At 46.5% G+C, this 27,717-nt stretch overlaps 1 protein-coding gene across 1 annotated transcript; it reads left to right on the top strand.

Moving 5' to 3' along the window:
• The first annotated feature begins 38 nt into the window (after positions 1–38).
• rab2a (RAB2A, member RAS oncogene family) lies at positions 39–27,717 on the top strand. The gene is made up of 8 exons (XM_076031325.1): positions 39–244; positions 6,138–6,209; positions 8,236–8,303; positions 12,300–12,382; positions 13,752–13,844; positions 14,934–15,045; positions 20,155–20,223; positions 24,733–27,717. Exons 1-8 carry the CDS (start codon positions 199–201, stop codon positions 24,826–24,828), a joined length of 639 nt encoding a protein of 212 aa, XP_075887440.1. The 5' UTR covers positions 39–198; the 3' UTR covers positions 24,829–27,717.

Here is a 27,717-nt window from a genome sequence, read left to right as displayed (position 1 = left end):
GAGTCCTTGAAGACACCATACTGTAGCGTGGCGAGGGCGGACCGTGTGACGTAGGGCCGAGACGCTGGGCTGTTTATTGTTCCTTCTTACGGCACCGACTGGAGAAAACAGGCTGTCATCCACACTTAGCACATATTCACGCTTCATTCACACAAGGTATAACGGTTGAGACAGCTGACCGCACAAAAACCCGGGGCCATGGCGTATGCGTACCTCTTCAAATACATCATCATCGGAGACACGGGTAAGCCGCCGCGGAGAACTACAGAGCTCCAACTAGCCCTGTTAGCATTTAGCTTTAGCTCTTAGCATCCAGCTAAGCGCTGCATTTCCGCAGTGTTGGACGGACCAATGACGTGGTAATAAAAGCAGGAGGCGAGAGGTGGGGATGACAGGCAGCCCGAGTGCTGCTTCACTCGCCACCAAATGTTGGACTTTGTATAAATGAAACGCACAAACTGTTGACGCTGTACACACACACGCACTAAAATGCCGTCGCCCTCACCTACGCAACTCCGACCGAGTAGCTGTTGACACTCAGCGGATAGATGTGGGGCCTTTTGTCCCTTCGCTCCGGGGGTGGGGGTGTTAGCCTAGCACGACTAGCTCTCTGCCTTTCCGCCTAATACCAGAGAACGCAGCAAATTATTCGGATTCTGACTCCCGTCACGTTACACATGAATTGTTGTCCACGTCCCTTGTCGTAAATGCGTCGTTAAATGACACAGTTCTCTTGAGGTTCACACCTAAGGCCAGACGTGAAGCTAAACCCTCTAATATCACCTAAAATGGCGTATAGCACTTGTTATTTCCGAACAAACAGCTTACTGGTAAGCTTATTATTATTCTTTAATGCGCTGTCTGGAACCATGATCATGGGTTTTCCAGCGTCCAGGCCGCCGCTGCTGCAAACGAGTCATCACGGCGTTAAATTTTCTCATCTGTTTGCTATTAAGTGTCTATGCTGCTGCTGCTGTTGCTGCTGCTGCTGCTGCTGAGGGCCGGGTTCACTTAGCTGGCTGTGAAGCAGCAGGTGCATAATATGCAGCACCGCTGTGTGCTCGTCACGTACAAATGTGTCAATAGGAAGCGTCAACATCAATGGAGTGGAGCGGCATGAAGAATTCATACGGGGTTACCAGATGCATTGGAGCCCAAATCTTGGAAGACTTTGCCAGAAGCAGATGTTCTCGATTCAGCTGCTTGGCAAGAAGGAACCCGCAACAAAATAGTTTGTGGTTGCATTGCTTCACCTAACATCTCGAGGATCCCTTTGCAGGAACGTTGTGTAACGACTGAAAGCGTTCTAGCAACATTAGGAGCACTCATTGGGAACATTTGTGGGTTATTCTTGAGGGATTTTCGTGGTAGGGCGCAGGTTTACTTGAGAGTGATTGCGAAACTGTCTGGTGGAAGGCTGCTGATGTTTCATCTGGAATGAAGATCACACGCACGCGGTCCCACCAGAAATATACTCACAGACCCTCCGTCCTCCCCACCCTGCTACTGCTCCGTCTTTGGCTGAGGTTTTTTCCATATCGAGTTTAGTCTTGTGTGGTCAGATTCTCTTTCAGTTGGAAGCTGCTGCAGAAAAGTGAGGAAAGTTTGAGTCTTACGCTTGTTCCAACTGAACATCCTGCTTGTGGCTCATTTGCAAAATTATAGCAAAAAAAAAAAAAAAAAATGCGGCTTTGTTTCAATAATATGCTTCATGGTAGACTTTCACAATTACAGCTAGTGTTGCTTTTTCAGTATTCATTCAAGTTCATCTTGTCATTGCCGTTAGTTTGCTGAGCTGGGCTCCATAGATGTTGTGCTGGGATTCAACCAGCCTGAAGAGTGCATTTCAAGATGCAAGTCCCTCTAATGCAAAGTGTCCCAGTGATAAACAGCCTTAATGAAGATTGCCTGTCCAAATGTTTGCTAAAGGCATTTGAAACCAGGAAAAGCAGTTGGTCTGGTTGTGTTTCATTGGACTGCTTCTAAAGAAATGTTAATAATGTTACCCAATCCCAATGCACAGTGGCACTAAGTACCAGTGTATTTCATAAAGTCTATAGACGCTTAATCCAAACTGCCTTTTCGGTCGTGCATCAACCGTCCGACAAACGTGGATGTTATTTTGAGCCAAATCCTTTTCAGTTTTACTCACCCTGTTGTGAGTGCTGATTCTGTGCGCCATCCCCACAGGTTTAGAGTATTTACTTTGGGCGTGGCTTTGTAAACAGCAAAACACAATCGCTTAGCCGCAAACATGTCTTTTATTCATGTTTTCCTGAGAGTAAATTGAGAGTTCCTGCGTGTTAAACCAAGGAGCTGATTGAAACGTTCGGCCGCGAAGAATTGAGGCGAATCCCAAAAAGAAAACGTTTAAATGCGTAGAAAATTGACTTTCTCAATACATCACAATCAGAATCGGCTGAATTAACCAAGTTTGTACATGACAAACAAGGAATTTGACTCTGTTTTTTTTCTCTATTCTACTACTTAGGTTAAAAAAACAAACAAAAACAAAACTACAGAATCAGTAAAAAGTAAGGGTAAACAAGTAAACAATGTGCAACCGGAAGTATAAATAAACTATAAACAGTGTGCAACTTGGTGGAGTAAAATAAGGATCTATATACAAGTACTACATAGTATATATAAATAAAATATATATAGAGATGTATATATATATATATATATATATGTATATACTTGCATACATATATATACATCTCTATATATATATATATATATGTGTGTACATACATATACATATAAACACACACAGTTATCAAATGATCCTCAACAAAATGATCCTCTGCTGTTGATCCTCAACAGCAGAAGTGGTAAAATCCACCTATTGAGTTCTCTCCATTTGATTTTTGCATTAAAACAAAGAAAATGGTTCTCTTTAAAACGTATTGCGACGTAAACACAGTTGCATTGATTTGAGTGCCCTGGGTCAAAGGAAGAAAAAAAAAAACAAACAGGCATAGGTTATGTGTTGGGTTCAATTCTCTCCTGCCAGCCTCTTCAAACATGGTTTCCTGACTGACAGAAAACTACTGCAGCTCATAGAACAAAACTCTCCTCAGCAAGGCTTTATTTCATTTTTGATTTCTTTGATTTTTTTGCAGAAGCTTTAGCCAAGGCTTTTAGATGATAACATTTCACTTCCCTTGGAAGTAACACATCATCATCATCACGTCATTTGTCTCTAATTGGATTTTCTACCAAATCATCGATGATTAGCAACAGTGAGACGTGTGAGAAATTCAAGCGGGGGAACTCCAGTCAAACAGAACCTTTTTCACATCAGAAGCAGAATTTCCACTGCAGTGTGACAACTCTCAACTCAACTCTGCTCTGAGTTTCCTCCTCTTGACATACGGACATCAAACTGCTGACCCTGCCTCTTTCCATAGTGCTGCTGCGGCTGCTGCTGGAAGTTTTCTCAGCGCTATCTTGATGGATGTTGAACACGCCAGCAATATAAAAAAAAAAAAAAGGTGTTTTCTTCTGAGCCTGGAATGTATTCAAACCTAGTGCGCTTCCATGCAATATGAAGTACATTTAAAGCAAAAACTTCACTTTAAAAATGAAAATGCCGCCACTAAATTTGTTTGGGGGATTTGGTGTGAGTGGATGAGGCTACACAAAGCGCAGCAGCAGCAGCAGCATAGGGTGGCGCGGTGTGTCAACATTTTAGGAATTAATTTCTAGAATGATTGTTGCAGGCAGACAACACTTTGGTCTCCTCATCTGTCCAGACACATCTGTTGATTCTGTCACATTTACCTGCTTCTTCTAGAAACATGCAGAAAGCCACAAACTGCAGAATTCACATGACCCTGAAATTCTGAATAGTCACTACGTCACCGTTAGTTTAGATAACCTGTTTCCACCGAATATAATGAGCATTATCTCCTATTGGAAGAAGACTAAAAGCAACTTTTGTACCAACTTGGCTAGCAATATTATATTCACGTTAGAAGTTGTGCTTATATTGTCATTTTTTTTTTTTTTACTTTGGGAAATTGCATTTGTTAGTAGCTAGATGCTTGCTTGGCACTCTTTGAGTGCCAGCAAGTAATTATTATGTCTCCTCATATCTTGTCTGATAGACCTCACTGACCAATCAGTGTTAGCATTAGTAGCAGCGGAGGAGACTTTCATTTATGACTTATAATCATTTGTAGCCATCAACCACAGTCGGTAGACTAGAAAAGATGTACTTTACTGATCGCACATCGGGAAACTACACTATGGCTGCATTAATAAATGGGTAACTACAGCAATTACAAGAAATATTCAAGTCAATCTATATACGACAACAAACAGACAAGAGCAAATGCGCAATAGAGAGTCAAGGCCTTGAACAGTCACTGCAGTGGGACCTGGTGGAGAGTTGGGATGTTAACAACGAATCCATTATCGAGTAATTGTTGATAAATAATTCAATCAATTCAATTAAATGAGTCGCAATCAATTGAACATTTTTTTACACGGGTAGTTGATATCATTATAACAGTGTAGTGGCAGGAGAGAGCACTTCACCTGTAGATCACTGTGGTGGTCATAATATACCAAGAACAAGTTACTTTTAAACAACTTCTTTTCAGAAACCGTTGAAATGTGAGCCATTAGAAGTCAGAGGATGAATGTTGATGGTGTTTCTACTGTTCTCTGATGTGAAAATGGGTCACATTGGATCCTCAGCATTATTGAAAGGTTTAATAATGTCTTCCTTACACATTTTTCATTGTGAAATTTAGCTTCTCAGGAAAAATCGCCGCTTATCAACTCATCGTTAATTGATGCGGGCAATCAACTAACGATTAATGAGTTAATTGATCATTTGCATCCCTAGCGGAGAGTAAACAGTAACAAACACACTTATATTTTAATGCTTTTATTTTGATAAAATCCACTCTCTGGATACACAGGGGCAGCGTTGTGCAGGCGTCGAACGTTGTCAGTCAACTGCAGCTTCTTCTTCCACCGTCACGGTCGCTCGTGGTGCCGTGACTCAGTAGTTTGTGATTCACCGTCTTCAGAAAAAATGGCCCAACTGGGCTCGACTTTCCTTGAGTGCAGCATCGTCAGGTGTAGCTGTGTATCTTCTGTTGAGCACGAGCGCTGGGCTCACAGGACTCCCAGTGCTCCTCAGCACCATCATCCTCGCTGAGCCACTGCCACTGCCACTGCCATTGCACTGGCTGCCTGGCAGTGGTAACCCTAGGAAACCACTGGGTTCCTCCTCTGACCAGCTCGTTCCCAGCAGTCCCCCCCCCCCGACCAGCTCAGTCCACCAGCAGGCTTATTCACCTCAGACGGCGCCCCGGGCTACAGATTAGGCTTAATTGAATTGCGTGCATTCTTCGTATTGAACATAAATCATTATTGTGCGCGTGCAGCAGCAGCAGCAGCAGCAGCAGCAGCAGTGTCTCTCTTTGTACTGCTATCAAGTTTGAGTGTCCACTGCTTTAAATGCAGTGTTTTTCAACCTTTACAGTCACTCCACTATGGCATGTTGTTTTGTTTTTTTTTTCCGACCAATCACTGCGTTTCCATTCGCCCTGGAATTGCACAAAACCTAAATATGGCCATAATAAAACCTGGTGATGGAAACAGCGCCACCTGGAGGAACCTCTCAAACATTGCCCAAAGGTTTTGATGCTCTCATCAGGTGTTTTTTTTCACACGGATCCATACAGAGGGATATTGCTAAAGTGGCGCATTTGCACGTCAGCGGACGAGAGGTATGGGGTCACCTGACCAGTGAAAATGGAGCGTTGTGATTGGACGGAGGAGGAGAAGGAATATTTTTTACAAGTTGACAGCAGTCAAACTCAAACAAACTTAAGCAAACGTAATTCTCGTCGAGAATTACATCTTATGTGCTTCCCACCGTTCAATGGAAACACCTGCGAGTCACAGTTGTATTTACGTTGTCAAAATTGGTGTAAATATCGCCTTTATTTTGCGAAAAACTGTCATGGAATCGCAGCTGCTGAAGTGAAATGGCCTCTCACGGTCCGCCAGTGTGCCGCAGCACAGAGGTTGAACAACACCACTTCCATGCACTGTCCCATGTGTGCCTCTCTGGGCCTTTATGATGGTTTGTCTCTCTGTTGTCTTTGTTTCAGGTGTGGGCAAGTCATGTCTATTACTACAGTTCACAGACAAGAGGTTTCAACCGGTTCACGACCTCACTATTGGTAAGAGTGCCTGCCTTCGACACCTTCTTCAACACAGCAGCATCTTCACTGTTGATCTGCAGCCATCGCTGTGCTCCTCATACAAACTCCTCACGCTCACCGGGCACAGAGTCAGTGTTGCTTTTTTTAAGCTCCCTCTCGTACCTTCACCAGCAGTCGAAAGTGTGGCCACGTACCTCTGAGTTTATGGCTTTTCTTTCATTTTCACGACCGTTGAGATTGCAGATTGTCACTCAAGGCATCAAATCTATGAATGAACACATCTGCAATATGGATTCAACATAAAAGTGTGAAATGACTCCAACGAGTTTTACATTTCAGATGATCTGTAATAGCCGCCCTTCATATAAAACATACATAACGAAACATGTTGAGGTATTTAACATTTTTATTTCTTTTGCCACATGAATCCACATATCTTGCTCATATATTTGATGTCTTCAGTGTGCATCTACAGTGTAGAAAGTAGTCAAGATCAAGAAGAAACAGGTGTGGCCAAACTGTTGACTGCTAGTACAGTACTACCCGAAAAATGAGAATATCCAGTAAAAGTTGTTTTATTTTGGCAATTTAACATAAAAGATGAAACCAACAAATTTTATCGAGCCATTCCACGCAAATTGACATCTCAAGCAGTTCCTTGTTGTAACTTTGCTGATTAAGATTTTCATAAGGATTTGACTTTATGTAACATTTAATTTTCTGAATTTTTGAATTTTAGTTTTTTTTAAGCTGCAAGGCCTGATCAGCAAAATCTAAAGAAATAAGAACTTGAAATATATTGATTTGCATATTATTCCTTTATATAATATGTCAAATTCACCTTTTAAGTTGAATTGCAGAAATACTACAACCTTTTCAGGATATTCTAATGTTCTGTTCAATCAGCTGCTTCAGCAGCTATGTCACTGGCCACGTTGTCTCATCAGTGTCGCAGTTGAGCAATACGTCCTCTAGAGGGCAGTGCTCGGACGAGTCGCTTCCACGCTGATCTCCACTTCTTTGCTGTGTTCAGACTCACCCAGTCCACGCCCAGTCTCCTCCCTAACTGTTTTTCTGAGCTCTCTGTCCCTCTGGCCAGGCAATGTAACATCATTAATAATGTGTTCAGATTCTGATTGTGCTCATAGACGATGTTTGTCATTGCATATGCATTCGGCCCAAAAAAAAAAAAAAAAAGACACTTTCGTGGCCTTTCTGCTATCTTCTGTCTCGTCCACTCGTCCTTTTGTCTCCGGTGCAGTGATTTGGGGTCTTAATTCCTGAGACAGTGGAGGTGCCACACAGCCTATTAGAGAGCTGCCTTCATTTCCCGTTCCACTCTGACCTTTGCACAGAAGCTGCCTGTGAAGATTATGAGAATTAGAGCGTCTGTAATACACCTTCCATCTCTTCTGAGTGGCCGGGCTTAGCTGTGGAGATAGGAGGAGCAGGAGGAGGAGGAGGAGCAGGAGGAGGAGGAGCAGGAGGAGGAGGAGCTGGAGGGAGATGAGAGGGGGGGCTCAGATTCCCACCGTCTGGGAAGATCCCTCTGGAATAAGACAGAGGTTAACCTTGTTACAGAGCAGAGCAGGATATTACCGCTGGTCCTGAAAAGCAAAAAAAATAAAAAAAAATCCTAACTGAGCTCATAAAACCTAATTGGCTGCCGTGCGTCGCTCATCTTCTCTGCAGATAAATTTGAGCTACAGCTGAGGGAAATATGGTGTGGTCGGTCTTTAAAAACCAAAGTTATGCTAATAATCATTTTAGTGGCAGCATAGTGTTTTCTGATGTGCTTCGTGTTTGGACACGCCACTAGGCCTCATCTAATCTGAGCTGCGTGACGCCTGGTCACACTGTGCATGAGCTGCGTGGAAAAAGCTTTGATTTGATTCACTTCTCCCTGTGCCACTGCGAGCCCGTTTCTGTTCTCCTGTTATGCTCCTGTTAATATCTCCGTTAGTTCCCAGAGGAGCTGAGTGAAGGACTGAAGGTTGCTGCTGACACTGACCGTTGCCTCTAACTTGTCTTCGTGTGTCTTCAGGTGTGGAGTTTGGCGCCAGGATGATCACTATAGATGGAAAACAGATCAAACTGCAGATCTGGGATACGGTAAAATGTCTTTGGTGCCTTTACTTGATGTTGTGAACGTAAATGTCCCTGTGCTTTGCTTGAGTATTTACGGTAACGTCCTAGTTTGGCTCCCAAGGACTTAAGTTTGATTGAAAGAATATTGTTGATGTTAACAGTAACGCTGTTACTCTGATGGAACACAGTGGCACTGCTGCCACTAAAAGGCCGTGTCTGTACTCAACTGTAGTCTCCTGTTTCCACTTCAACACCACTGTATTGTCAATGAGGTGATTGCTGTTTTTATGAGCAGCACCTTTACTGATTCTACCATTATAAATATTTTGAGTGTTCCTGCAGTATCACTACCCGAGCACTAGATGGCTCTGCCACTCGCTACAAGCAGGTTTAGTGAAGCTCATCACAACATGGCTTTAGTTTGCTCCCACTGCAACTCTGGCTTTGCTGTTTGATTAGATTGCTTAATAACTACAACTACAGCATGTTCTAATGTATTACTTGTAGTTTTACTTTCAATGCTATTGAATATTGACTACTGTCTTCCTTCTACTTCAGTCTTGTGCACAAAAAAAGTCTTAAACTTCTACTCAGGGTGTTTGTTTATTGCAGAGTACTTTTACTTTTACTCAAGTCTGGCTCTCCAGTGCTCCAGTGTAGCCTCAACACCATGACGACACATCACACCATACATCTTAGACCAGGGGTGTCAAACATACGGCCCGCGGGCCGGATCAGGCCCGCAAACTGTTTCTTTCTGGCCCGCGAGATGATTTTGCAGAATATAAAAACTGCAATTTATCAATGAAAGAAAGTGCTGTTCTAAATGTGTCCACTTGGTGTCGCAACATCGTTTCTGCTTCGCATACAAACTCAATACATTGGGTCTGAGCAAACCGGCACAAGTACAGCCACTCACATCTCCTATTGGCTGCCCTCAGTGCCCCAGAACGTCTCCTGTTGGCTACCCTCACTGCCCCAAAATGTCTCTGTCAAAACAGACAAAGCTGATGCAGAGCAGTGTTGCCGACTTTCTCGCGACATCTGGCGACTTTCCAACTCCCCATGGTGACTTTTTGTTGTCAAAAGCGACTAGCGACAACTCTAGCGACTTTTCCTGCTGTTGTTGCGTTGCGATGAAGTGTAAATTGTCAATTATGCAAATCAGACAATGATGTCATTTGGCTGCTTTTAGGACAGCCAATAGCGACTTTCCTTACTGAGGAGTTGGCAACACTGATACAGACTGCAGAGTGCTGAAATAACACGGAACAAAGAAAACAACTGGAAGTTGTTGTTATTTTTACCTCATTATTCCCATGCCATGATTCTACCGCTCCGGCCCGCCTGGGAATACATTTTCCTCCATGTGGCCCATGAACCAAAATGAGTTTGACACCCTTGCGTTAGACCAATCTGCATTCTCCTGAAAATGTAACTTCTACCATTAGCCCAGACCACACCAACCTTGTGTGTTGTCTCAACCAACACTGCAGATCAGGGAACGGCTGAATGGAAAGAGATGAAAACATTTGCATAGCACACAGGACCCTGAGGGAAGCTGCTGTCCGCAGCCTACACACACAACATGGTCTCCTTACTAAAGCCTTACACTGGTGTGACATTAACTGTTGTCGACAGGGAACCTAGTCATGAGTAAAAGCTTCTTCTACCTCACTTGCTCACATCAGAAAATATCTGAAATGCAGCTCCTCATCCACTTCTGTGTGTGTGTGTGTGTGTGTGTGTGTGTGTGTGTGTGTGTGTGTGTGTGTGTGTGTGTGTGTGTGTGTGTGTGTGTGTGTGTGTGTGTGTGTGTGTGTTCATCACATTCACTGAGCTGACTTCTTTTTTTTCTCCTCCATAGTCCAGTTGGGTTTTGTTAAGCTTCACCACAACTCACTTTTTCATCGACCGCTCCCTGCACATGATTTCCACACCACCATTCAATGCAAATTTAAAACAAGAAGAACACATCGGTTACACATTGTGTAACATGTGATGAGTTAGTTTTTGCATTTTAACATTGAAGGAGTAGTAGGAGTATTTCCAACTGAAATGTCACACCTGGATGACTCAAATATGGAGCAGATGTCAGAAGCAGATGTGAAAAGGCTCACTTCCTAATATGGACTCCCAGCAGTGTATAGGAAATGTTTTGAATCATATATACATATATATATATATAAATACACCACCAGTCAAAAGTTAGTACTCACTTTTCTTTAAATCTCATGACTATTGACATTGCAGTTTCTCACTGAAGGCATCAAAGCTATGTATGAACACGCATGGAATTATGGAGGAAACAATGGAAAATAAAAACACCTTTTATATTTCAATTTTTCGGTGAGGCAGCAGGATTTTTCAAAAAAAAATTAATTAATTTTTGCAATTTTTCCAAAAAAATATTCAACATTGCAATGTTGTTTTCAACATGCAACATTGCATGAGCAGGTGCGTCCAAGCTTTTGACTGCGAGTGTAAAATCATTCGGGTGATGGCCAAGGCGACTTTCCGTGTCTTTTAATTAAGAAGAAAACGTAGGTTGTGCAACACGTAGAAAGGAACGTAACCGGAACTGCCTCGATGAATGTCGCGGCCTTCGCTTTAGCAGTTCACCAGATGGCCAGCAGGTGGAGTCCGCGCTCCGTGCTTCAAGCCTCACAGAGCGGCGGCGACGTCCTCGGCGTCGCTCCTGTTCCTCCGCGCCGGGTTTTCCCTCCTTCCAGCCGCCAGTTTGTTTTCCTTTCCTGGTTGCTCAGGTGAAGAAAACTGGCAGCACCGCCGCGAACCCCCCGTCGGCGTTTGGTGCCGCTCATTACGTTTGCACACCACCACCACCACCACCACAGTCCACATAGGGAGCAGATGATTGCATAGGCTCCTCATGCCATGTGAATCAGCGCGCGTATGTCTGTTCCTGCACGCAGAGTGTGGAGGCCAGATGGCAGACAGACACAGTGTTCCCTCTCTTTCACCCTGATTTATCATTTATTCACTAATAACATTACCGACTGCTTGACTGCTCCCCTAATGACCGACTGACTGCTCCGGCGGCCGTCCTCGCTCTCTCCGTCTACTGGCGGACCGTTGGGCGAAGCCGCTCCTGCTTACCAACCAGCGGGACCGACCGGTTCAGTGACTTAACTAGTCCTTCTGACTCAGTGACCCAGCACACTTGCAGGCTGACAAATTGGCAGGCCTGGCTGGCTGGCTGGTTGCCCTGCTGCCCGGCCGGGTGAATCACTGACGGACTGTCTGACTCCTTGGATGAGGTCAGAGCAGCGGCGCTGGGGCTGCAGCTGCTCGGATAGAGTGCCGTTTTTGTTTTTGTCCCCCTCACTCACACACACACACATACACGCGGAACACAGACAACATTGTTACTGTACCATGTTGGATGGAGACGGCGCGCGAATAGACGTGGCAGTGGGGTGGAAGGGGATGAAAGGAGTGATGGAAAGAGGAGAGGCCCGCGGATTCATAGGGGAAGAATGAAAAGATGAGTGATGGAGGAAAGGAAGACGGCGGAGGTGGGACAATGAGAGGTGATACTGGTGGTGTTGTAGTCGAGACAGCACCAACCCAGACCAAGACTTTATATAGCAAAGAAAAATAACAGTCAATCAACGCGTCAAGTTTTTTTTTTTTTTTTTCCTGTATTTTTTTTTTTTTGTTAAATTGCATCAGGATTCAGCTGATGCGTCCTTCCAATCGAATCAGAACTGGGTAAAGTGGGAAGTTTTGACGCTGGTGCGGAGGAGAAGAAGAGGGGATTGTGACAGGGAGACCCAGAGAGGGAGAGAGAGGACACCATTGTATCCGGCCACAGGCCCGGCTCTGTGCTGGAAACTGAAAACCAGCATCCAGGCCCTGACACAGGAGGAGACTGCAGCGCATTGACAGGGCCTGCACAGTCGGATTCCACACAAAGACTGCGGGGAAAAGTGAATCAGCTGCTGTGTCTCCATTCCTCGCATTGCTCCCTGCTAAACGACGTGCGTGTGCTTCCGACAGGCCGGCCAGGAGTCCTTCCGGTCCATCACCAGGTCTTACTACAGAGGAGCAGCCGGAGCACTGCTAGTCTATGACATCACAAGGTAACCACCGGTCGCATCCAGCACGGCCGTGAGGGAAGAACCACTTTACACTTTAGAGTTGCATAGAAATCTTGGAAACAATGTCAAAACAGTTTCCTGTTTGAAAAGAGCATCCGTAGCTGCGTTTCCATGACAGTTCTTCACAAAATAAAAGCACAATTGCGATTTGCAGGTGTTTCCATTGAGCCGTCCTCTATATCCATACGTCTGAAAAACCACCTCACGAGAGCGTCCAAACCTTTTAACCACATATGCCCGGTTTATCTATTGCAATCTTTCGGTTTTGCACAATCCTCGGTGTCATGGAAACGCAGCTAGTAGCTTCAGTCTATTTCCTTAGCCAGAAAAAAACCATGGTAAGCATGTAGTAAAATGGCAACTAATGCAGCACCACGCATGACCTGGATTTGTGTGTCATTGTCGGCCCCCGTCACAGTCGTGCATCCAAAGATCGCTCGCAGTAAAGTTCTCCGGCACCAGATACTCGGCACCATGGTCTCTCACTGTGATCTCAACCGTGCCCACGATGTGTTTCATAGGCTGCGATCGAGTTTACATTCACACGGTTGCATCTGCGCTCCACGCCCAGGTTGAAGTCAATTTGAAACTGGGTTGTCCCTTTTTATGAGGTTGAAACGGTAACCGCAGATTGCAACGTGGCCTTTACAGGTTTCACATGCAGCCAAGGAGCCAAAGAAAGTTCAGATTAGGAACTCTTTAATGATTGTCCTGACCCCGCTGTTGTCAGGAAGCACTTTGGCCTCCGTCTCAAGGAAACAAACGTCTCTCGTTCTTCAGTTTCATCTGGACATTGACGTCCTTTTGCGAGAGCGCCACCTTCCTCCATGTGACCCAAAACTGAAAGTAAAAGCAAGTTTGCAACGATCCTGTATCGACGGCAGCAGGGGTTCACCGCCGTCCCAACTGCACATTCATGGCGACGTGCAGCCAGTTATTTTTAATCCTAGTCGCCCTTTTGATTGTTAAATGCCACTTGGCCATATTTGGATTTCACTTTTGGCGGCTGCACTCGCCGACAACTTTGTCCCGGCGTCAGAAAGCCAGAAAGCTGCTTGCAAAGAAGGAACGTCAACCGTCGTCATATTTGAGGATTTAGATGTTTGGAGCTGCGACAGCCAACTTTCATATCCACGTTGCTCAACATTTCAAATCAAAGCAGCAGCCAGCGAGGGCCCAGCCTGAAAGCAGATCTCAAAGCTGATTTCTTTTTTTTTTTTGCAGAAGTGCGATTAAAAAGGAACATTTCAACAGAGCCGTGGTGGTCGTCAGTGAGAGTAATGGGTGGATTGAATCCTGGTGAAGCTGAATACGTCCCTAACGCTCTGCCATGCTTGCAATAACTCCACAGAAGGGACACCTTCAACCACTTGACGACCTGGTTAGAGGACGCCCGCCAACATTCCAACTCCAACATGGTCATCATGCTCATTGGCAACAAGAGGTAAGACGTGTGCAAGGTGCTCGTTACATATTCTGCAAGCGTGCATGCATATTTTTTTTTTTTTTTTTTTTCTTAAATGAGGAATTTAAAACGGCAAGAAACTGGCCTCAAGTATTTCTGGTTCACCCTGTCCCGGTTGCTTCACACGCACGCACGCACACACACACACACACACACTCACAGAGCCTTGTGTAAGATAAAAGCTCGCTCAGAGCCGTGTGTTGGTGGAAGTGCAGGAACAGATTGTATCGGTCTGGTAAACACGCTGCTGCCGTCCGTCTGAAATGAGGAAGTGAACTTCTGCAACCGACCTCGGAGGCTGATTGACAACAAGTTGCTCACGCGCTGCTGAGGTTACATAAGAGTGCGGCGTGAAAAGACAAACTGTGATTTGGGGATGTCGATTATTAGCGATTAATTGTCGATTAATTCAACATTTTATTACACCTGCGATTCACCCTGCAGATGCTGCGGCGGTCATAATGTACCCAGAACAAGTTCACAGAAACGGTTGAAATGTGAGCCAATAGAAGTCAGCTCAAAGTCATTGGATGAATGTCGAGGCGGTTTCTACTGTTCTCTGATGTAGAAATGCATCACATTGGAGCTTCAACATTATCAAAGGCTTAAATAATGTCTTCCCTACACACTTTTCATTGTGAAATGTAGGTTCTCAGGTAAAGGTCGCCGCTGATCGATCAATCATTAATCGATCGATGAGGTCAATCAACTAACGATTGATGAATTAATCCATAATTTGCGTCCCTAATTAAAATAAAAGGTGGCCAAAGTTGCGTGTCTTGAAAACTGCTGCAAGCGAAGGGTAGGATGGATAGTACTGCTACTGGTACTGATACTGATACTGATACTGGTACTGATACTGATACTGATATTGATACTGGTACTGATGGATAGATTATAGAGAAATCATGAGTTCAATTCCTCCACATTGGACAGAGTTAGCCAGGCTTCGGTATCACCAGGCTGGGGGGTCGAACCCGCAGCCTCCCAGTCTCTGAGCGGAGCTCTGCTGCGGTGCTACTCACTGTCTCCCACTGATCCAACTCCCTGTGTGTGCCTGTGTTCCAGCGACCTGGAGTCCAGGAGAGAAGTGAAGAAGGAGGAAGGTGAAGCGTTTGCCAGAGAACACGGCCTCATATTCATGGAGACCTCAGCCAAGACTGCCTCTAACGTGGAGGAGGTAAGAACGTCCATCATTCATCACACACGCACGCGCACGCGCACGTGTTTTCACTTGCATACCTTAAACTTGGATCAGATTGCATCGGTTCAGAAAGTGAAAATTGTCGTTGGTCCAACGAGTGCAAATCCCTTTTTTGTGCAACCAAACACGGCGACACGCAAGTTTAGCACTCGGTGAAGCTCCCTCAGAATTTCACACGTGTAATATTCCACGTTGCAGATATTAGTACTGCGTGTTGATACCTGTGGCTGAAGTTCCATTTGTTTGCACATTCCAAGTGCTTAAAGAACTGCGGCGTTGGGATGGCGTTGACATATTACTGCCTGACGTGGCAAGAAAGTCTTCGCACTCTCACCATCTTCCTCTGATTTGATGCAGTTCAGCCTGGTTCCTCTTTTTCAAGATAAAAACTGAACAAGATCACCAGCCACACACGCAGTCTGGTTAAAAAATGACATGTTTCATTGAGGGCTGTCAGCGTTAACGCATTAATCGCGATTAGTTAAATATAATCCATAACGTGTGAATTCACATTTCAAACGCAATCCTTTTTGGCCCTTTTACTGACCCGTAGTCGGCCCATCTGGCCGATTGCTGGTAGGAAATACTAACATCATGGGCTTAAAACTGCCTTGAAATGCAAAATGACAGAGTTTTACACATGCAATTCAAACTGCGATTAATCGCGATTAAAAAATAATCGTTTGACAGCCCGAGTTTAAATTTATTTTAGTTTAGTTAAAGAGTGTACTGTTTTTGTGCGCCCGTGTGTGTGTGTGTGTGTGTGTGTGTGTGTGTGTGTGTGTGTGTGTGTGTGTGTGTGTGTGTGTGTGTGTGTGTGTGTGTGTGTGTGTGTGTGTGTGTGTGTGTGCGCGCGTGTGATATGAACATTTAGCAGCCATTAATTTAAATGGGGAGAGAAAAAAAAATGCTTTTTCAAAGCTTTTCACTTTTACATTTTTCTTATCCAAGGATATTTAGGGCGTTTGGAAAATATGACTTGAATCAATAATTCAAGTCAATTAATGATTTAGTTAATAGCCATTTGAACATGCATAAAGGCCTGGTGGCTGCAGCAGGGACACTGTCTCCAGCTGCAGCCCTTCCTGCTGATCTCTCTCATTTTATCATAAAGCACCTTTTTCCCCTCCCTGTGCTTCTCTGTCTCATCATTGTTGCCTTTCCGTCTCTTTAATCCCGTTTTTGAATTTGATTTCCATTGAAAGATTTAATGGGCAAGTGTGTCCTCTCCGTTACCTCTGGCTGAAACAACAACTGTGACGGGAGGAGGAGTCCTGTCCAGTGCAGTCCAGTGCAGTCCTGCCTCTTGCCTTCACCTCACCACATTTAACTGTTACAAAAACTTACTGATTAGATATTAGTGGTAAATAAAAACTACTTTGGCGTTTATATGGGCACTTTGTCACTGAGAACCAGACAGAAGGCATGAATCAATCTCCGTGCCAGGCCTGCCATTATGATAACGCACCCTCACTGGGTGCTGATGCTTATTTGTGATTATATACAAATCAACTTCATTATTTGGTGCTGACGTTTCACTGCTGCTTGCAAAGCAGTGATTGGAGATGAGCGCAGGGCTCGCTGGACTTTTTTTTTCCCCAGACCATGAAAAGCTCGGTTTCTGAATCAACGCCACATTTCTGCACAGGATCAACAGGCTCCAGCTCTCATTTGAAAATTCACACTCAATAAGACCCCCAGTGGCTGCACATTGTCTCCACGTGATAAACTAGCCAGTCAAACTATTTCCATTAGCATCTCAACCATAGTCTGTATTGCAGGTGCTGTTGTTGGCTCTCCTCCTCATGCAGCTCCGGTGTGCGGAGACCCCTTCACACGAAACACACCAGCAGTGTTGAAAATACACCCTTGACTGAGCCGTGCTCGGTTGCCTCCAGTGATGATCCTAGAAATCCCCTCTGCTCTTTCATTGCTGTTGTCGTTACAAAATATTTCCTCGGCCTTTATTTCCGTTTGTGCTTTTGTTGTTTTTCTCTCGGCGCAGCCACGTTGCGTCAGCGTTGCCAGCGGCGTCGCGTCAGCGCAACTTGCTCGCCGCTCCGCCTCTGGCCGAGACACACCCCTGCATGCAGCCGGCACGTAATGAATGCACGGCCTCCTCCTCCTCCTCCTCCTCCTCCTCCTCCTCAGGGAGCCCTTTCTCACTTATCCAATCACATAAATAATCCTGTCCTGCTGCACGGCAGTCAGGGCCACTGCAGAGAGCGTGTGTGCGTGTGTGCGTGTGTGCGTGTGTGTGCGTGTGTGTGCGTGTGTGTGCGTGTGTGTGTGTGTGTGTGTGTGTGTGTGTGTGTGTGTGTGTGTGTGTGTGTGTGTGTTTACATTGATTTCTCTACCTCTCTCTCCCTTCCTCCCTCCTCTCAGCCTGGCCTATATCTATATGATGCAAACACACTCTCTCACACACACACACACACACACACACACACTGCTGTTGAGTAGAGCTCTCTTCAGGGTTAAGATGAGGGGGAGGGGTGTGTGTGTGTGTGTGGTATGATTAATTTGTCTCATTAGTGTCCTCTGAATCCTCCTGATGCCGCCCCTCTCCTCCCTCGCCTTCATCCCTCCTCATCCCCTGGCGTCCATCATTTGCTCTTTACCTCTCTCTCCCTCTCGCTCTCTCTCTCTCTCTCCCCCTCCCCCGTCCTCCTTCACCTCCCCCTCCCCCCACTTCCTGCCCCTCCCCTCCCCCCGCGGTCTCCCGACGTGGCTTCCTTCCCCGCACCCCCTCCATCCACGTCTTCCTGCCCTCGTCCATTCAACCCCTCCCCCTCCCCCTCCTCCGCCCTCACTCCCACCCCTCCCCCGCTCAGTCACTTCCTGCGATCTGCCTCCTCCTCCTCCTCCTTCTCCATCATCTCCCTTTCTCTCCTCAGCAGTATATCAACCATTTATAGTTCATCCATATTCATAACCTCCACCCCGCCTCCCCTCAGCGACATCCAGCAGCCAATCAGGGCGCTGGGTTTGTCGTCAGGGTCTGTGGGTGGACACCGGCTTGATGGGATGATCCTTGGAGAGATAGAGAATCCTCCCAGCGTCGCCTCATCTCACCAAGACTTTTCATCCTCTCGTTTTTTCCCCCTCGCACATTTTGCAGTTCCAATCTTAGCGGCACGCAAACGTTTTGGCAAAGACTGGAAGAAAACGCTGGTGTAGAGATGTGAAGGGCTGAGCGGTGGAGTGGCGTTGAGGCGAGGAGAGAGGACGAGGGTGAAGAGCACCCGGAGGCCCCTCGTTCTGTTTCAAACTGGCCGTCAAATGGAAGTTCAACCTTCCTTCTTTTTTTTTTTTTCAGTTCCAAACATCTCAGCGGTAATTCTGGTCAAATCTCCTCCCACCAGACTTCACCAGAATTACTGCCCATGCGCTTCACACCATTCAATGGCAACGCCTGCAAATCGCAGTTGCACTTGGTTGACATTTTAGTAAATATTGCTGTTATTCTGCGAGAAACTGCCATGGAGACGCCGCCAGTGTTGGGATGTGAGGTGTGCTTGGTGCTTTTATCCAAGTTTGGAGCCCTGAGGTAGGAACCTCAGAGCAGCTCCCTGGAGGCAGACACAGTAACACCACACACACACACACACACACACACACACACACACACAGACCAGTTGCCTTGGAAGCCTAATTCCACTTTATTCTCATCTTTGATCCTTGCGGCGCTGTCAGTAAGGTGTGTGTGTGTGTGTGTGTGTGTGTGTGTGTGTGTGTGTGTGTGTGTGTGCGCGCCTTCATACCTCCATCTTACTGTTGTAGCAACTGTTGACTCAGGGGGGTGGGGGCTGTGTGGACTGAAGGCTTCCTGCAGCTTCTAACAAGCTCTTCACTCACATCGTTTGGACTTCTAGAAGTTCCGAACCGGTGGTGTTCAGTGCAGTGTTTGACTTCTCCGGCAGTCCAGACGAGTGAGGGACTTTTATGTCGATGATGGCAAAGTGCAGTGATAAAGACCAAATCGCCTGCGTGAAACGCGTGTTGTGGCTGTGAAATGTCGAGACGTTCCTCCGATTGTACAAAGCACTTTGAGACGCCCTTGGTTGTGATTTAGCGCTGTACGAATAAAAATTGAAATGTTGTCCTACTTTTGTATAGCAAGTTCAATTCAGTTTGTATATTTGGAAGGGGGAAAAAAATAGCATTCTAAATAAAAACCAAACGTTAGTTTACTTTTTCTCTGCCAGAAATTGATCAAAGTGTCTTGTGTAGTATCGTTGCACTGATTTTCTTTATCACAACAAGAAGAAAAGGAACAAGTAACAGGCCATGTATGTTTGTTGTGTGTCACCGTCGTCATCCTCACGTACCTGGAGCCTGTGGGCAGCTCAGCCACAGCTGTTCAGCAGCGGCCGGCTGCTGTTCTGCTTCCTGCCGTTGGAAGCTACTAGAAATGTCCAAATCAGGACGGGATTGCACTGCCGTCCTCTGTGTGCATCTCAGCTCTCTGATTGGTTTTTTTTCATACTCGGCTTCCTTTTCACTTCCCCTCCACTGTTGGGTCACCTTTCTGGCACCACAATGCAAGAGCAACTGTCAGAGGGAAGCTCAGTGCCGCACAGTTGGCACCGTCCAAGTTAAGCCAAGCATCGTAGTGAGCGAGGGAGTCGTCGCTGGTGTTTAACTTTATTGATTTAATCATTGGTCTGTTGGGGTTTTTTTTTTTCTTTTTTAGTACAAATACACAATTTTTGTGGTACTTTGACTTTCTGGTTTCAGTTGCTGTCAGGTTGGAGTTTTTCGAGATGTGGCAAAAAAAAAAGAAAATTGGTTTGCACAGTTGGTTTGACTACACTGTGTGTCTGCAGGGTGTGTGTTTTTGTTGTTGTTTTTGTTGTTGTTGTTGTTGTTGCAAAGCGCGTGGTGTGAAAACCACACCAAACTATTTAAGCCCAACAATTTTCTACGTAACCGCACGGTTTTAAGAGCAAATAAAAGGCAGCTTCACAGCGTCGCCAAGGCCTCTGGCCGTCAGCAGCGCAGCCTGCTGGTCGTCGACGTCTTTACGCTCGTCTTCATCAGTCTCCTCAATTCTCTCTCCCTCTCTCTCTCTCCCCATCTCAGGCTTTCATCAACACAGCCAAGGAGATCTATGAGAAGATTCAGGAGGGAGTGTTCGACATCAACAACGAGGTGAGGCCCGCTCTTGTTCTCTCCACCTCCGTCCTTCCCTCCTTCCCTCCGTCCTTCCTTCCCTCCGTCAGCTGTCTTCTGCCTCCTCTTTGTTCCCACCTTTTCTTCTCCTCTTCCTCCTGTGCTGTTCCAGCGATGTGTGTGTTTTGCCCGACTCCCTCTCTGCTTGAAAGGAAGAGGTGGAACACACACACAAAAAAAAAGAAAAAAAAAGCTCCGGCCCGCTTCCTTTGACTCCAGCCAAGCAAAACTCCCCGTTCGTCTGCCCCCCCCCCCCGCTCTATTTTCCACTCACTCTTTTCTCTCTCACTCTCTCGCTCCCTCTCTCTCCTGGCATCGTGCCAGCTAATAAATTCCTCACATCCCACAAGGTCTCAGTCACTCGGCAAGAAAACAAACACTCAGCCAGCCAGCCGGCAAGCTGTCTATCCAGCCAGCCAGCCAGCCAGTCAGTCAGTAAGTTTGCGAGCCAGTCGACCAGATGGTTATCTCCTCCGTGGAACACTCGCTCAAAGAAAGAAGGAAAGTCAGGAGCCTGTCAGCAAGTATGCACTTGTCAGCAAGTGTTAGTCATGTGGCTTCCACATGAAAACTGCACTTTACGTGACGAGGCCGACGTGCGTGGCCTGCGCTGCCGCCTTGACGTTGCCTTCATGAAGTTCTCCCTTCACACGCAGGCTCTCTAGCTGCCTTTCCGAGGATCCTTAGACTTGCTCCAAACCTGAATATGGCCATAAAACAGTGGTGATGGAAACGGCTCAACGTGGAAAAACCTCTCAAATATGGCTCTCATGAGGTCCATATATCGCAGAAGTGTCATGGAAACACTTTTTTTTGCATTGACACGTCAGCGGATGTGACGTACGGGGTCACGTGACCCAAGCTCAAAATGGCTGCGTTATGATTGGACGGACGACGGGTCATCAAAGAGAAAAATAGAACAACCATTCTGGACAGCAAACAAACCCTAAACAAACAAAAGCAAATGTGATTCTTTTATGAGAATTACGGCTTCTGTGCTTCACACCATTCAGTGGAAACTGCGTCGGAATTTTCAAAGTATGGCGTTTATTTTTTGCGTGAAACTGTCATGGAAACGCAGCGCGAGTCGTTGCCCTGCGTTCGGACCAGGAAGCCGCTGAAAACTGTTGAGTGGCCGAGGATTCAAAATGAAAATAAAGAAATAAAACATAGTAAAAACACAGCAAACGGGACATTGGCCAAAACAAAACCAAAAAAAAATCAATTTTGATTTTGATTTTGCCGTAACACATGAATTAGCATCGGCTCCAGAGAAAAGCACACAACCCTGCAGCCTCTGAGCGGTGCCTGAAGCACCGTCATGGAAATGCTTCTACAATCACTGTCGCTTATTTCTTCATGCTGTATTTCCGTTCACCATAAAGCTGAGGAATGGGCCCAAATGTTTTTCCAATAGTTGCTTTTTAAAGGCCAGTGAACAAAGGGGGGAAACACCTCCTGATTATTATAAGTGATGATATCAACCTTCGTATTGCTCTTTAGTCTGACCTGAGGCGGCGGTACCTCTTAAATATGAATGAATAAATAAAGAAATAGCGGCTGAACATTCACTCTAACATTATTAGCAGTTGAGGCAGTTGTATGAGTAGTCGTATGGTTGATCTTGGCGTCAAGCACACGGGTTAAAATGTGAAAGACAGAAGTCAGCAGCAGTGCAGTCGTGGCAGCCGTGGCCGACTGGTTGCCAGGCTGGAACCCTGCATGTGGGGGGAAACTGTGCGTGATTGGCTGGACCAAACACACACGGCCACACGCAAAAAGAAAAACTATCTGCACACGGTTGTGGGAAGCGTGAATGAGCGCATGCACACACACACACACACAGAGCAAATACGATGACACCAGGCAGCAGAACCGCTGACTGCACATCTGCAACATGGCCTCCCAGGCAGCGCGGCCCCTCCCCCACCACACCCCCATTTCATAAACCTGGGCCACATGCTGGTGGGCTGCCTGCCCTCTGCACCGTGCACCACTGCTGCACTCTGCAAATGGCTGCTGGCTTTGAGCTCTGCACACGAAGGCCGACTGGGTGGCAAGAGCGAGCCTGCAGTCTGGAGCCTGCAGTCTGGAGCCTCCAGGGTCAAAATGCCCTCGGCTGGGATAAACCAGTGGATATAAGACAACGCTCCTTTTTCCCCTCCTAGTCTTCATGTTATTAAGTGAGCCGCGTCAACGTGCACCTGTAGATGTTTTTGACGTGACTATCAGGGATGTTAACAACGAATCGACTATCAATTAATTGCTGATTAAGAATTTAATCGATTCAATTAAATTAGTCGCAATGAATTGACCATTTTTTTTACACTGGTATTTAATATGTACATTTCTCTTGGAGATGAATAAAGTATTCATCTATCTATCTGTCTATCATTATAACAGTGGCAGGAAAGAGCACTGTGAACAACACAACTGGAGACCGTCTCAAAGTTGTGACTGAAATGTTGCTCACTCAGAATGACTTTATAGTTGTGAACTGCTGTGTTCCATGTGTAGCTCCAGTTTGTCTTGCAGTGTAATGTTGCACTCAATATTCAAATGAGTTCAACTGTCAAGCTGTAGCCATCTACAAGGGATCTCTTACCTACTGTAATAATCAGGGGAAAAAAAACGCTGTGAATGAATGAGTAGCTGCTCACGATAAACTCTTAACCAGTCACTCAACCTACACTAGCAGTCAACAGTTTGGACAGCCTCTGAATTCAATGTCTTTTCTTTCATTCTCATGACTGTTGACAGTGCAGTTTCTCACTGAAGGCATCAACACTGCGTATGAACACACAGGGAATTATAGAGGAAACAGTGAAAGTGTCAAATAACTCCAATTCTTCTAAACAGCCACCTTTCAGAAAAAAAACATAGTTATTGAAGGTGTTTTTCTCCGCTGCAGAATTCCATATATCCTGCTGATATATTTGATGTCTTCAGTATCTGGGAAGAAAGATCAGAAAGCCCAGCATGAGGAGTCCAGACCTCTGACTGCTGGTGCAGAGCAGTCGTAACTGCAGCCCAGTTGGAACTTCTCTTCCTTTCCCAGCGAGCTTTACACACACACACACACACACACACACTTCCCTCCCCGGCCGCCGCGCCAGACGTCAGCACTGACGTAAATTGACCGGCGGACCCGGCGCGGTGCCGGTCCAGAACCGCCTGGCCCGCACTGCTCAGACTGCACGCGCCCGACCAAACATTTACACACGTTTGTAAATTCAGGCAGCCGCTGGAGTTCATAAACACAACCATGTGCGCGACGTCCGCCTGGTTTTGGTTTCCAGCCCTCGAGCCGAGCCAGCCAGTCAGACAGGCCTCGAAGTGGGCCAGCGAACCAGCCAGTCGGACAGCCAGCCAGCGATTTTGTTATTAGTAACAGTAAGACGTAGCGAAGGCGGGCGGGCGGGCCAGGCAGCCAAACCACATCAGCTGACTGGCTGCGAGAAACAGAGAGGGGGAAGCCCCACTAGAAATGTTGGCAGCCACTATGAGAAAACACTCACACACACACACTCAGACACACACACACACACACACTCAGACACACACATGGCCTCGGCTCAATAAATGTGATTTAAAGGCATACAGTGTTTCCCAGAGGCAGCGCTGCTACTGAGTGCAGGAGGGGGAGTTGCAGTGAGAGGCCGAGGAATAAATATACCCACACACACAGAGGGAGGGAGATGAAAGAGGGAGTCTCTCTACCTCCCACCTGTCTGCCTCTCGCCTCCTCTTTTTTTTTTTAAGTGCTTCTCTTCTTTCTTTCCCTCCCGTGTCCTTCGCCGCTGCCGCTGTTTCCTCCTCCTGCCTTTGTGCAGCTACGCTGCCGCCGCACCTGTTGCTGCCTCTGTGATGTGATCTAATGGGAGGGAGGCCCCCCCCCCCCTCCTCCAGGCAGTGTTAATCTGGCCGCAAAGCACCGACACACTGGTTCAGGAGGAGCCAACAAGTGGGCAAAAGGAGGGCGAGGAAGAAAGAGAAGATGTCATGTGACCCCGCAGACATATTGTTATTGTGCACCCCATGACTGCAGACTGGCCTCCTTAACCGAGGAGTTTATGTTAATGCTTTGGACGGAGGAGGAGGAGATGGAAGCAAGCAAACAAGCAAACAAACAAACAGAAGCAAACGTGATTCTTTGAATGGCGGCTTGTGATCTTCGCACCGTTCAGTGGAAACACCTGCAAACTGCAGTCGTACTTTGGGGGAATTTTCGAAAATATCGCTTTTATTTAGTGAGAAACTCCAATGGAAGCGACTGAAAACTGTTCGCTGACCGAGAATTAGTCAAAATGAAAGCACAGCGGACGGAGCGTCGGCCAAAACCAAGCCACAAACCAACAGGAGTTGCAATATTTGCTGCGGCTGCACGTGATTTCGCCTTCAGAGTTGAGATTTCTGAAATGTGGCTTTTTGCTTGAAGCTGGAAGCTGTCAGTGAACGGCAGCCCTGTGTGTCTTGTGTGTGTTGCAGGCTAACGGCATCAAGATCGGACCCCAGCATCCCACCACCAACTCCACGCTGTCTGGTAGCCAGGGAGGCCAGCAGGCCGGAGGGGGCTGCTGTTGAAGGCCCCGGCCACTCCTCCTCCTCCTCCTCTTCCTCCTCTTCGTCCTCCTCTTCCTCCTCCTCCTCCTCTTCCTCATTGCCCTCTCCAGTCCTCCCCTGCGTTTCTACAGAACTGTCCAGGCTCACTAACAGTTTGTTCACCTTCCTCTCCACACCTCCATGCGTTCATCCATTGATCCTCTCACTCTCTCTCTCTCTCTCTCTCTCTCTCTCTCTCTCTCTCTCTCTCTCTCTCTCCCGCCCTCTCAGCCATGTCGTCTTTTTTCTCCTTCTTTTTCCTTTTTTTCTTCTTTTTTTACATCTCCTCACTCGACCCTCGACTCTCTCACCTGCCCAGGTTGGCGCCACTCGCTCCAAAAAGACCTTTTTTTTTTCCCGTGGCTCGTCTTTTGGGTTTCTCGCTTTTCCGTTTAAAAAAAAAAAAAAAAGCCGATGTTTTCCGCTCCGTCGCTAAAAACGAGAACGAGCAGAGCGCCCGACGTCTCGCTCCTGCGCTCCCACCCCGCCACGGTTTAGACAGAGAGCTGCGTGCTAAGCGCCGGGGCCCGCTCTGGTCCTCCAGGTCGGTGCTGGATCTCGGCTCCAGATGAAGAGAGACGCTGGTAGCGACCGACCGACCGACCGACCGACCGACCGACCGACCGACCGACTGACTGACTGGAACTCAGCGGGTCCCCCTGCTGTTGGGTCTCAACACACCTGCGTGCACGCCGCCAACCGAGAGCAGCGCGCTGCGGCAGTCGGTGTCCTCGCTGTGCCCCGCGTGTATAATAGGGACGATATAGTCATTCCACTATGTCACTTTGTAAGGTGTATAGAAGGCATTCAAACCACTCTGTATTTTCTGTCCATAAAAGCAAAGTGCAAACTCTGTCGTTTTGTGCTTCCTGTTCCTGTTTTTTTTTTTTCTCTCTCTCTCTCTCTCTTGTGGTTTTTTTTTTTGTTTTTTTTTTTTTTGCTTTGTTTTTTTGGGCCATGCTGTTCTGTTCTCTCTCTGTCCCTGCGTCCTTTTTATTGACCTGCAGATGATTTGTACTTAATGAAACACTACAAAGCGGTCGTGGCTTAAAAAAGGTGTTTTTAAATTGGCTGGGGAGAGAATAAACTACCAATCTGTCGAGTGTGCGAGCGGAAAGGGGAAAAAAAAAAAATCCAGATTGAAGGATGGTAGAGCAGCAGCAGCCATGAGGAAGCCGGTGAGCAAGAAGACAAAAAACATTTAGTCTGGGTTTTTTTTTTTTTTTCTTTGTTCACGATATTTATGGGGCACGTTTCTGTGTATATATGGCTCTTTAGGTATCCATAGCTTTTTTTTTTATTATTATTATTATTATTATTCTTTTGGCTGTTAAAGGTGAAGTTTGGCCTGTTGTTGTAGTGGGGCGGCAGTAGGGAAAAAAAAAATCGGAGGCCGTTTTTTTTTTTTTTTTTTTTTTTTTTCAGCCCCAAGCTGCTTTTTAACATTTTAAATAATACTCAATTAAACCCGGCGGCGCAGAGGCGCCCTGTTGCATGGCGCTCGCCGCTGCCCTTTCTTTTAGATGACGAGTTTGAATGATAAGAAGCTGTTGGCGGCTCCGAGGGTCCCCGGTGGAGAACCGACTCCAAGTGGAAATGTCACCGCGCCGCCTTTTTGAAGCCGAGACTCCCAGTACGAGTTGGCCGCCTGATCTACAGCGCAGCCACTCTCAGGCTTGTTGATGGCTGCTGCAGTGCTGTGTTGTTTCCTTTTAGTTTCCCTCTCTTCTCTTCACAATTCCCCGACGTAATGGACTCCATTTTACACTTCTCGACCCTGTTTTTTTTTTTTGTTGTTTTTGTTTGATTTGATTTGTATTTATCTTGCGTATCGCTCATCCTCTCATCCTCTCATCCTCTCATCCTCTCATCCTGGCTTCTCTCTCCCTCGCAGCTTCCTCACTCACTTCAAAATGCCAAATTATTGTGTTTACCTGAGTTCTGTCGATGAAAACGAGGGAAAAAAAACAAAACAAAAACTTGACGGGAATCTCGAGGGAATGGCGTCCCGAGATCAGCTGTCTGCCTTAACTTGCGCCCACCCACCCCCACCCCTCCCTCGACCCAACCCAACCCAACCTGACCCGACGGAGAGATATGGATATCGATATTGGCATAGATATTGAATTCACACTTAATCCACCAGGTTTGCATTTTGACGAGCTCGACGGCGGCGACGGCGTTCCCGGCGTTCCAGGTGCGTTCGCTGTCCAACAGGCCGACTTCGACTCTAAATTGGGGCATTTGACACGAATCCAAACCTGCGTTGCGTCTCGGCGACACCTTCGCTTCCCTCCCCCCGTCCCCCCCGTTCCCCCCCTCCTTCATATGCACACACACAGCCCAGCCTGTACGCAATATATGCACGCATGCGCACGCCAGCGGGCGGTCCACGCGTGCATATATTCCTCTTCATTGAAGCAGACTGTCTCCTCTCCCGCCTCACTGTATCACTCTGCTGGGGAGTTTGTAGGGGTTTTTTTTCCAACGGTCGGGAGTGAATCTGTTGCCCTCTGCAGTATGTTATTTTTTTTTATTTCTAGATATATTCAGACAGATATTAATATTATTATGATTATTCTTTGTAAAGCATAATGTAGTGCGTGCGTGTGTGTGTATGTGTGTGTGTGGATCCAGAGGGGGGGAGGATTAAGCCAAACCTTACGCATCTATCTATCTATCTATGGATTGATCTATCTATCTTATCTATGTGGCCCTCCTCTCTCTCGCTCCTCTTGCCTCTCCTCCTCCTGCTCCTCCTCCTCCTCAACGTTATTTGCTGTGTTTGTTCTTTGGAAAAAATAAAACTTAAAAAAGGAAAAATGAAAATGCTATCACAATAAACTACAATAAAACATTCTAAACTCTAAA

The sequence above is a fragment of the Nelusetta ayraudi genome, unplaced genomic scaffold (assembly GCF_046127955.1).
Source record: "Nelusetta ayraudi isolate G7.1 ecotype Tasmania unplaced genomic scaffold, CSIRO-AGI_Nayr_v1 ptg000033l, whole genome shotgun sequence".
Classification (NCBI taxonomy): domain Eukaryota; kingdom Metazoa; phylum Chordata; class Actinopteri; order Tetraodontiformes; family Monacanthidae; genus Nelusetta; species Nelusetta ayraudi.
This window is presented reverse-complemented; position numbering and strand designations above follow the sequence as displayed.

Coding starts and splice junctions, on each gene's coding strand:
- rab2a (XM_076031325.1), top strand. CDS start 199: ATGGCGTATGCGTACCTCTTCAAATACATCATCATCGGAGACACGG. Junction 245..6,137: donor CATCATCATCGGAGACACGG/GTAAGCCGCCGC, acceptor TCTTTGTTTCAG/GTGTGGGCAAGTCATGTCTA. Junction 12,383..13,751: donor CTAGTCTATGACATCACAAG/GTAACCACCGGT, acceptor ATAACTCCACAG/AAGGGACACCTTCAACCACT.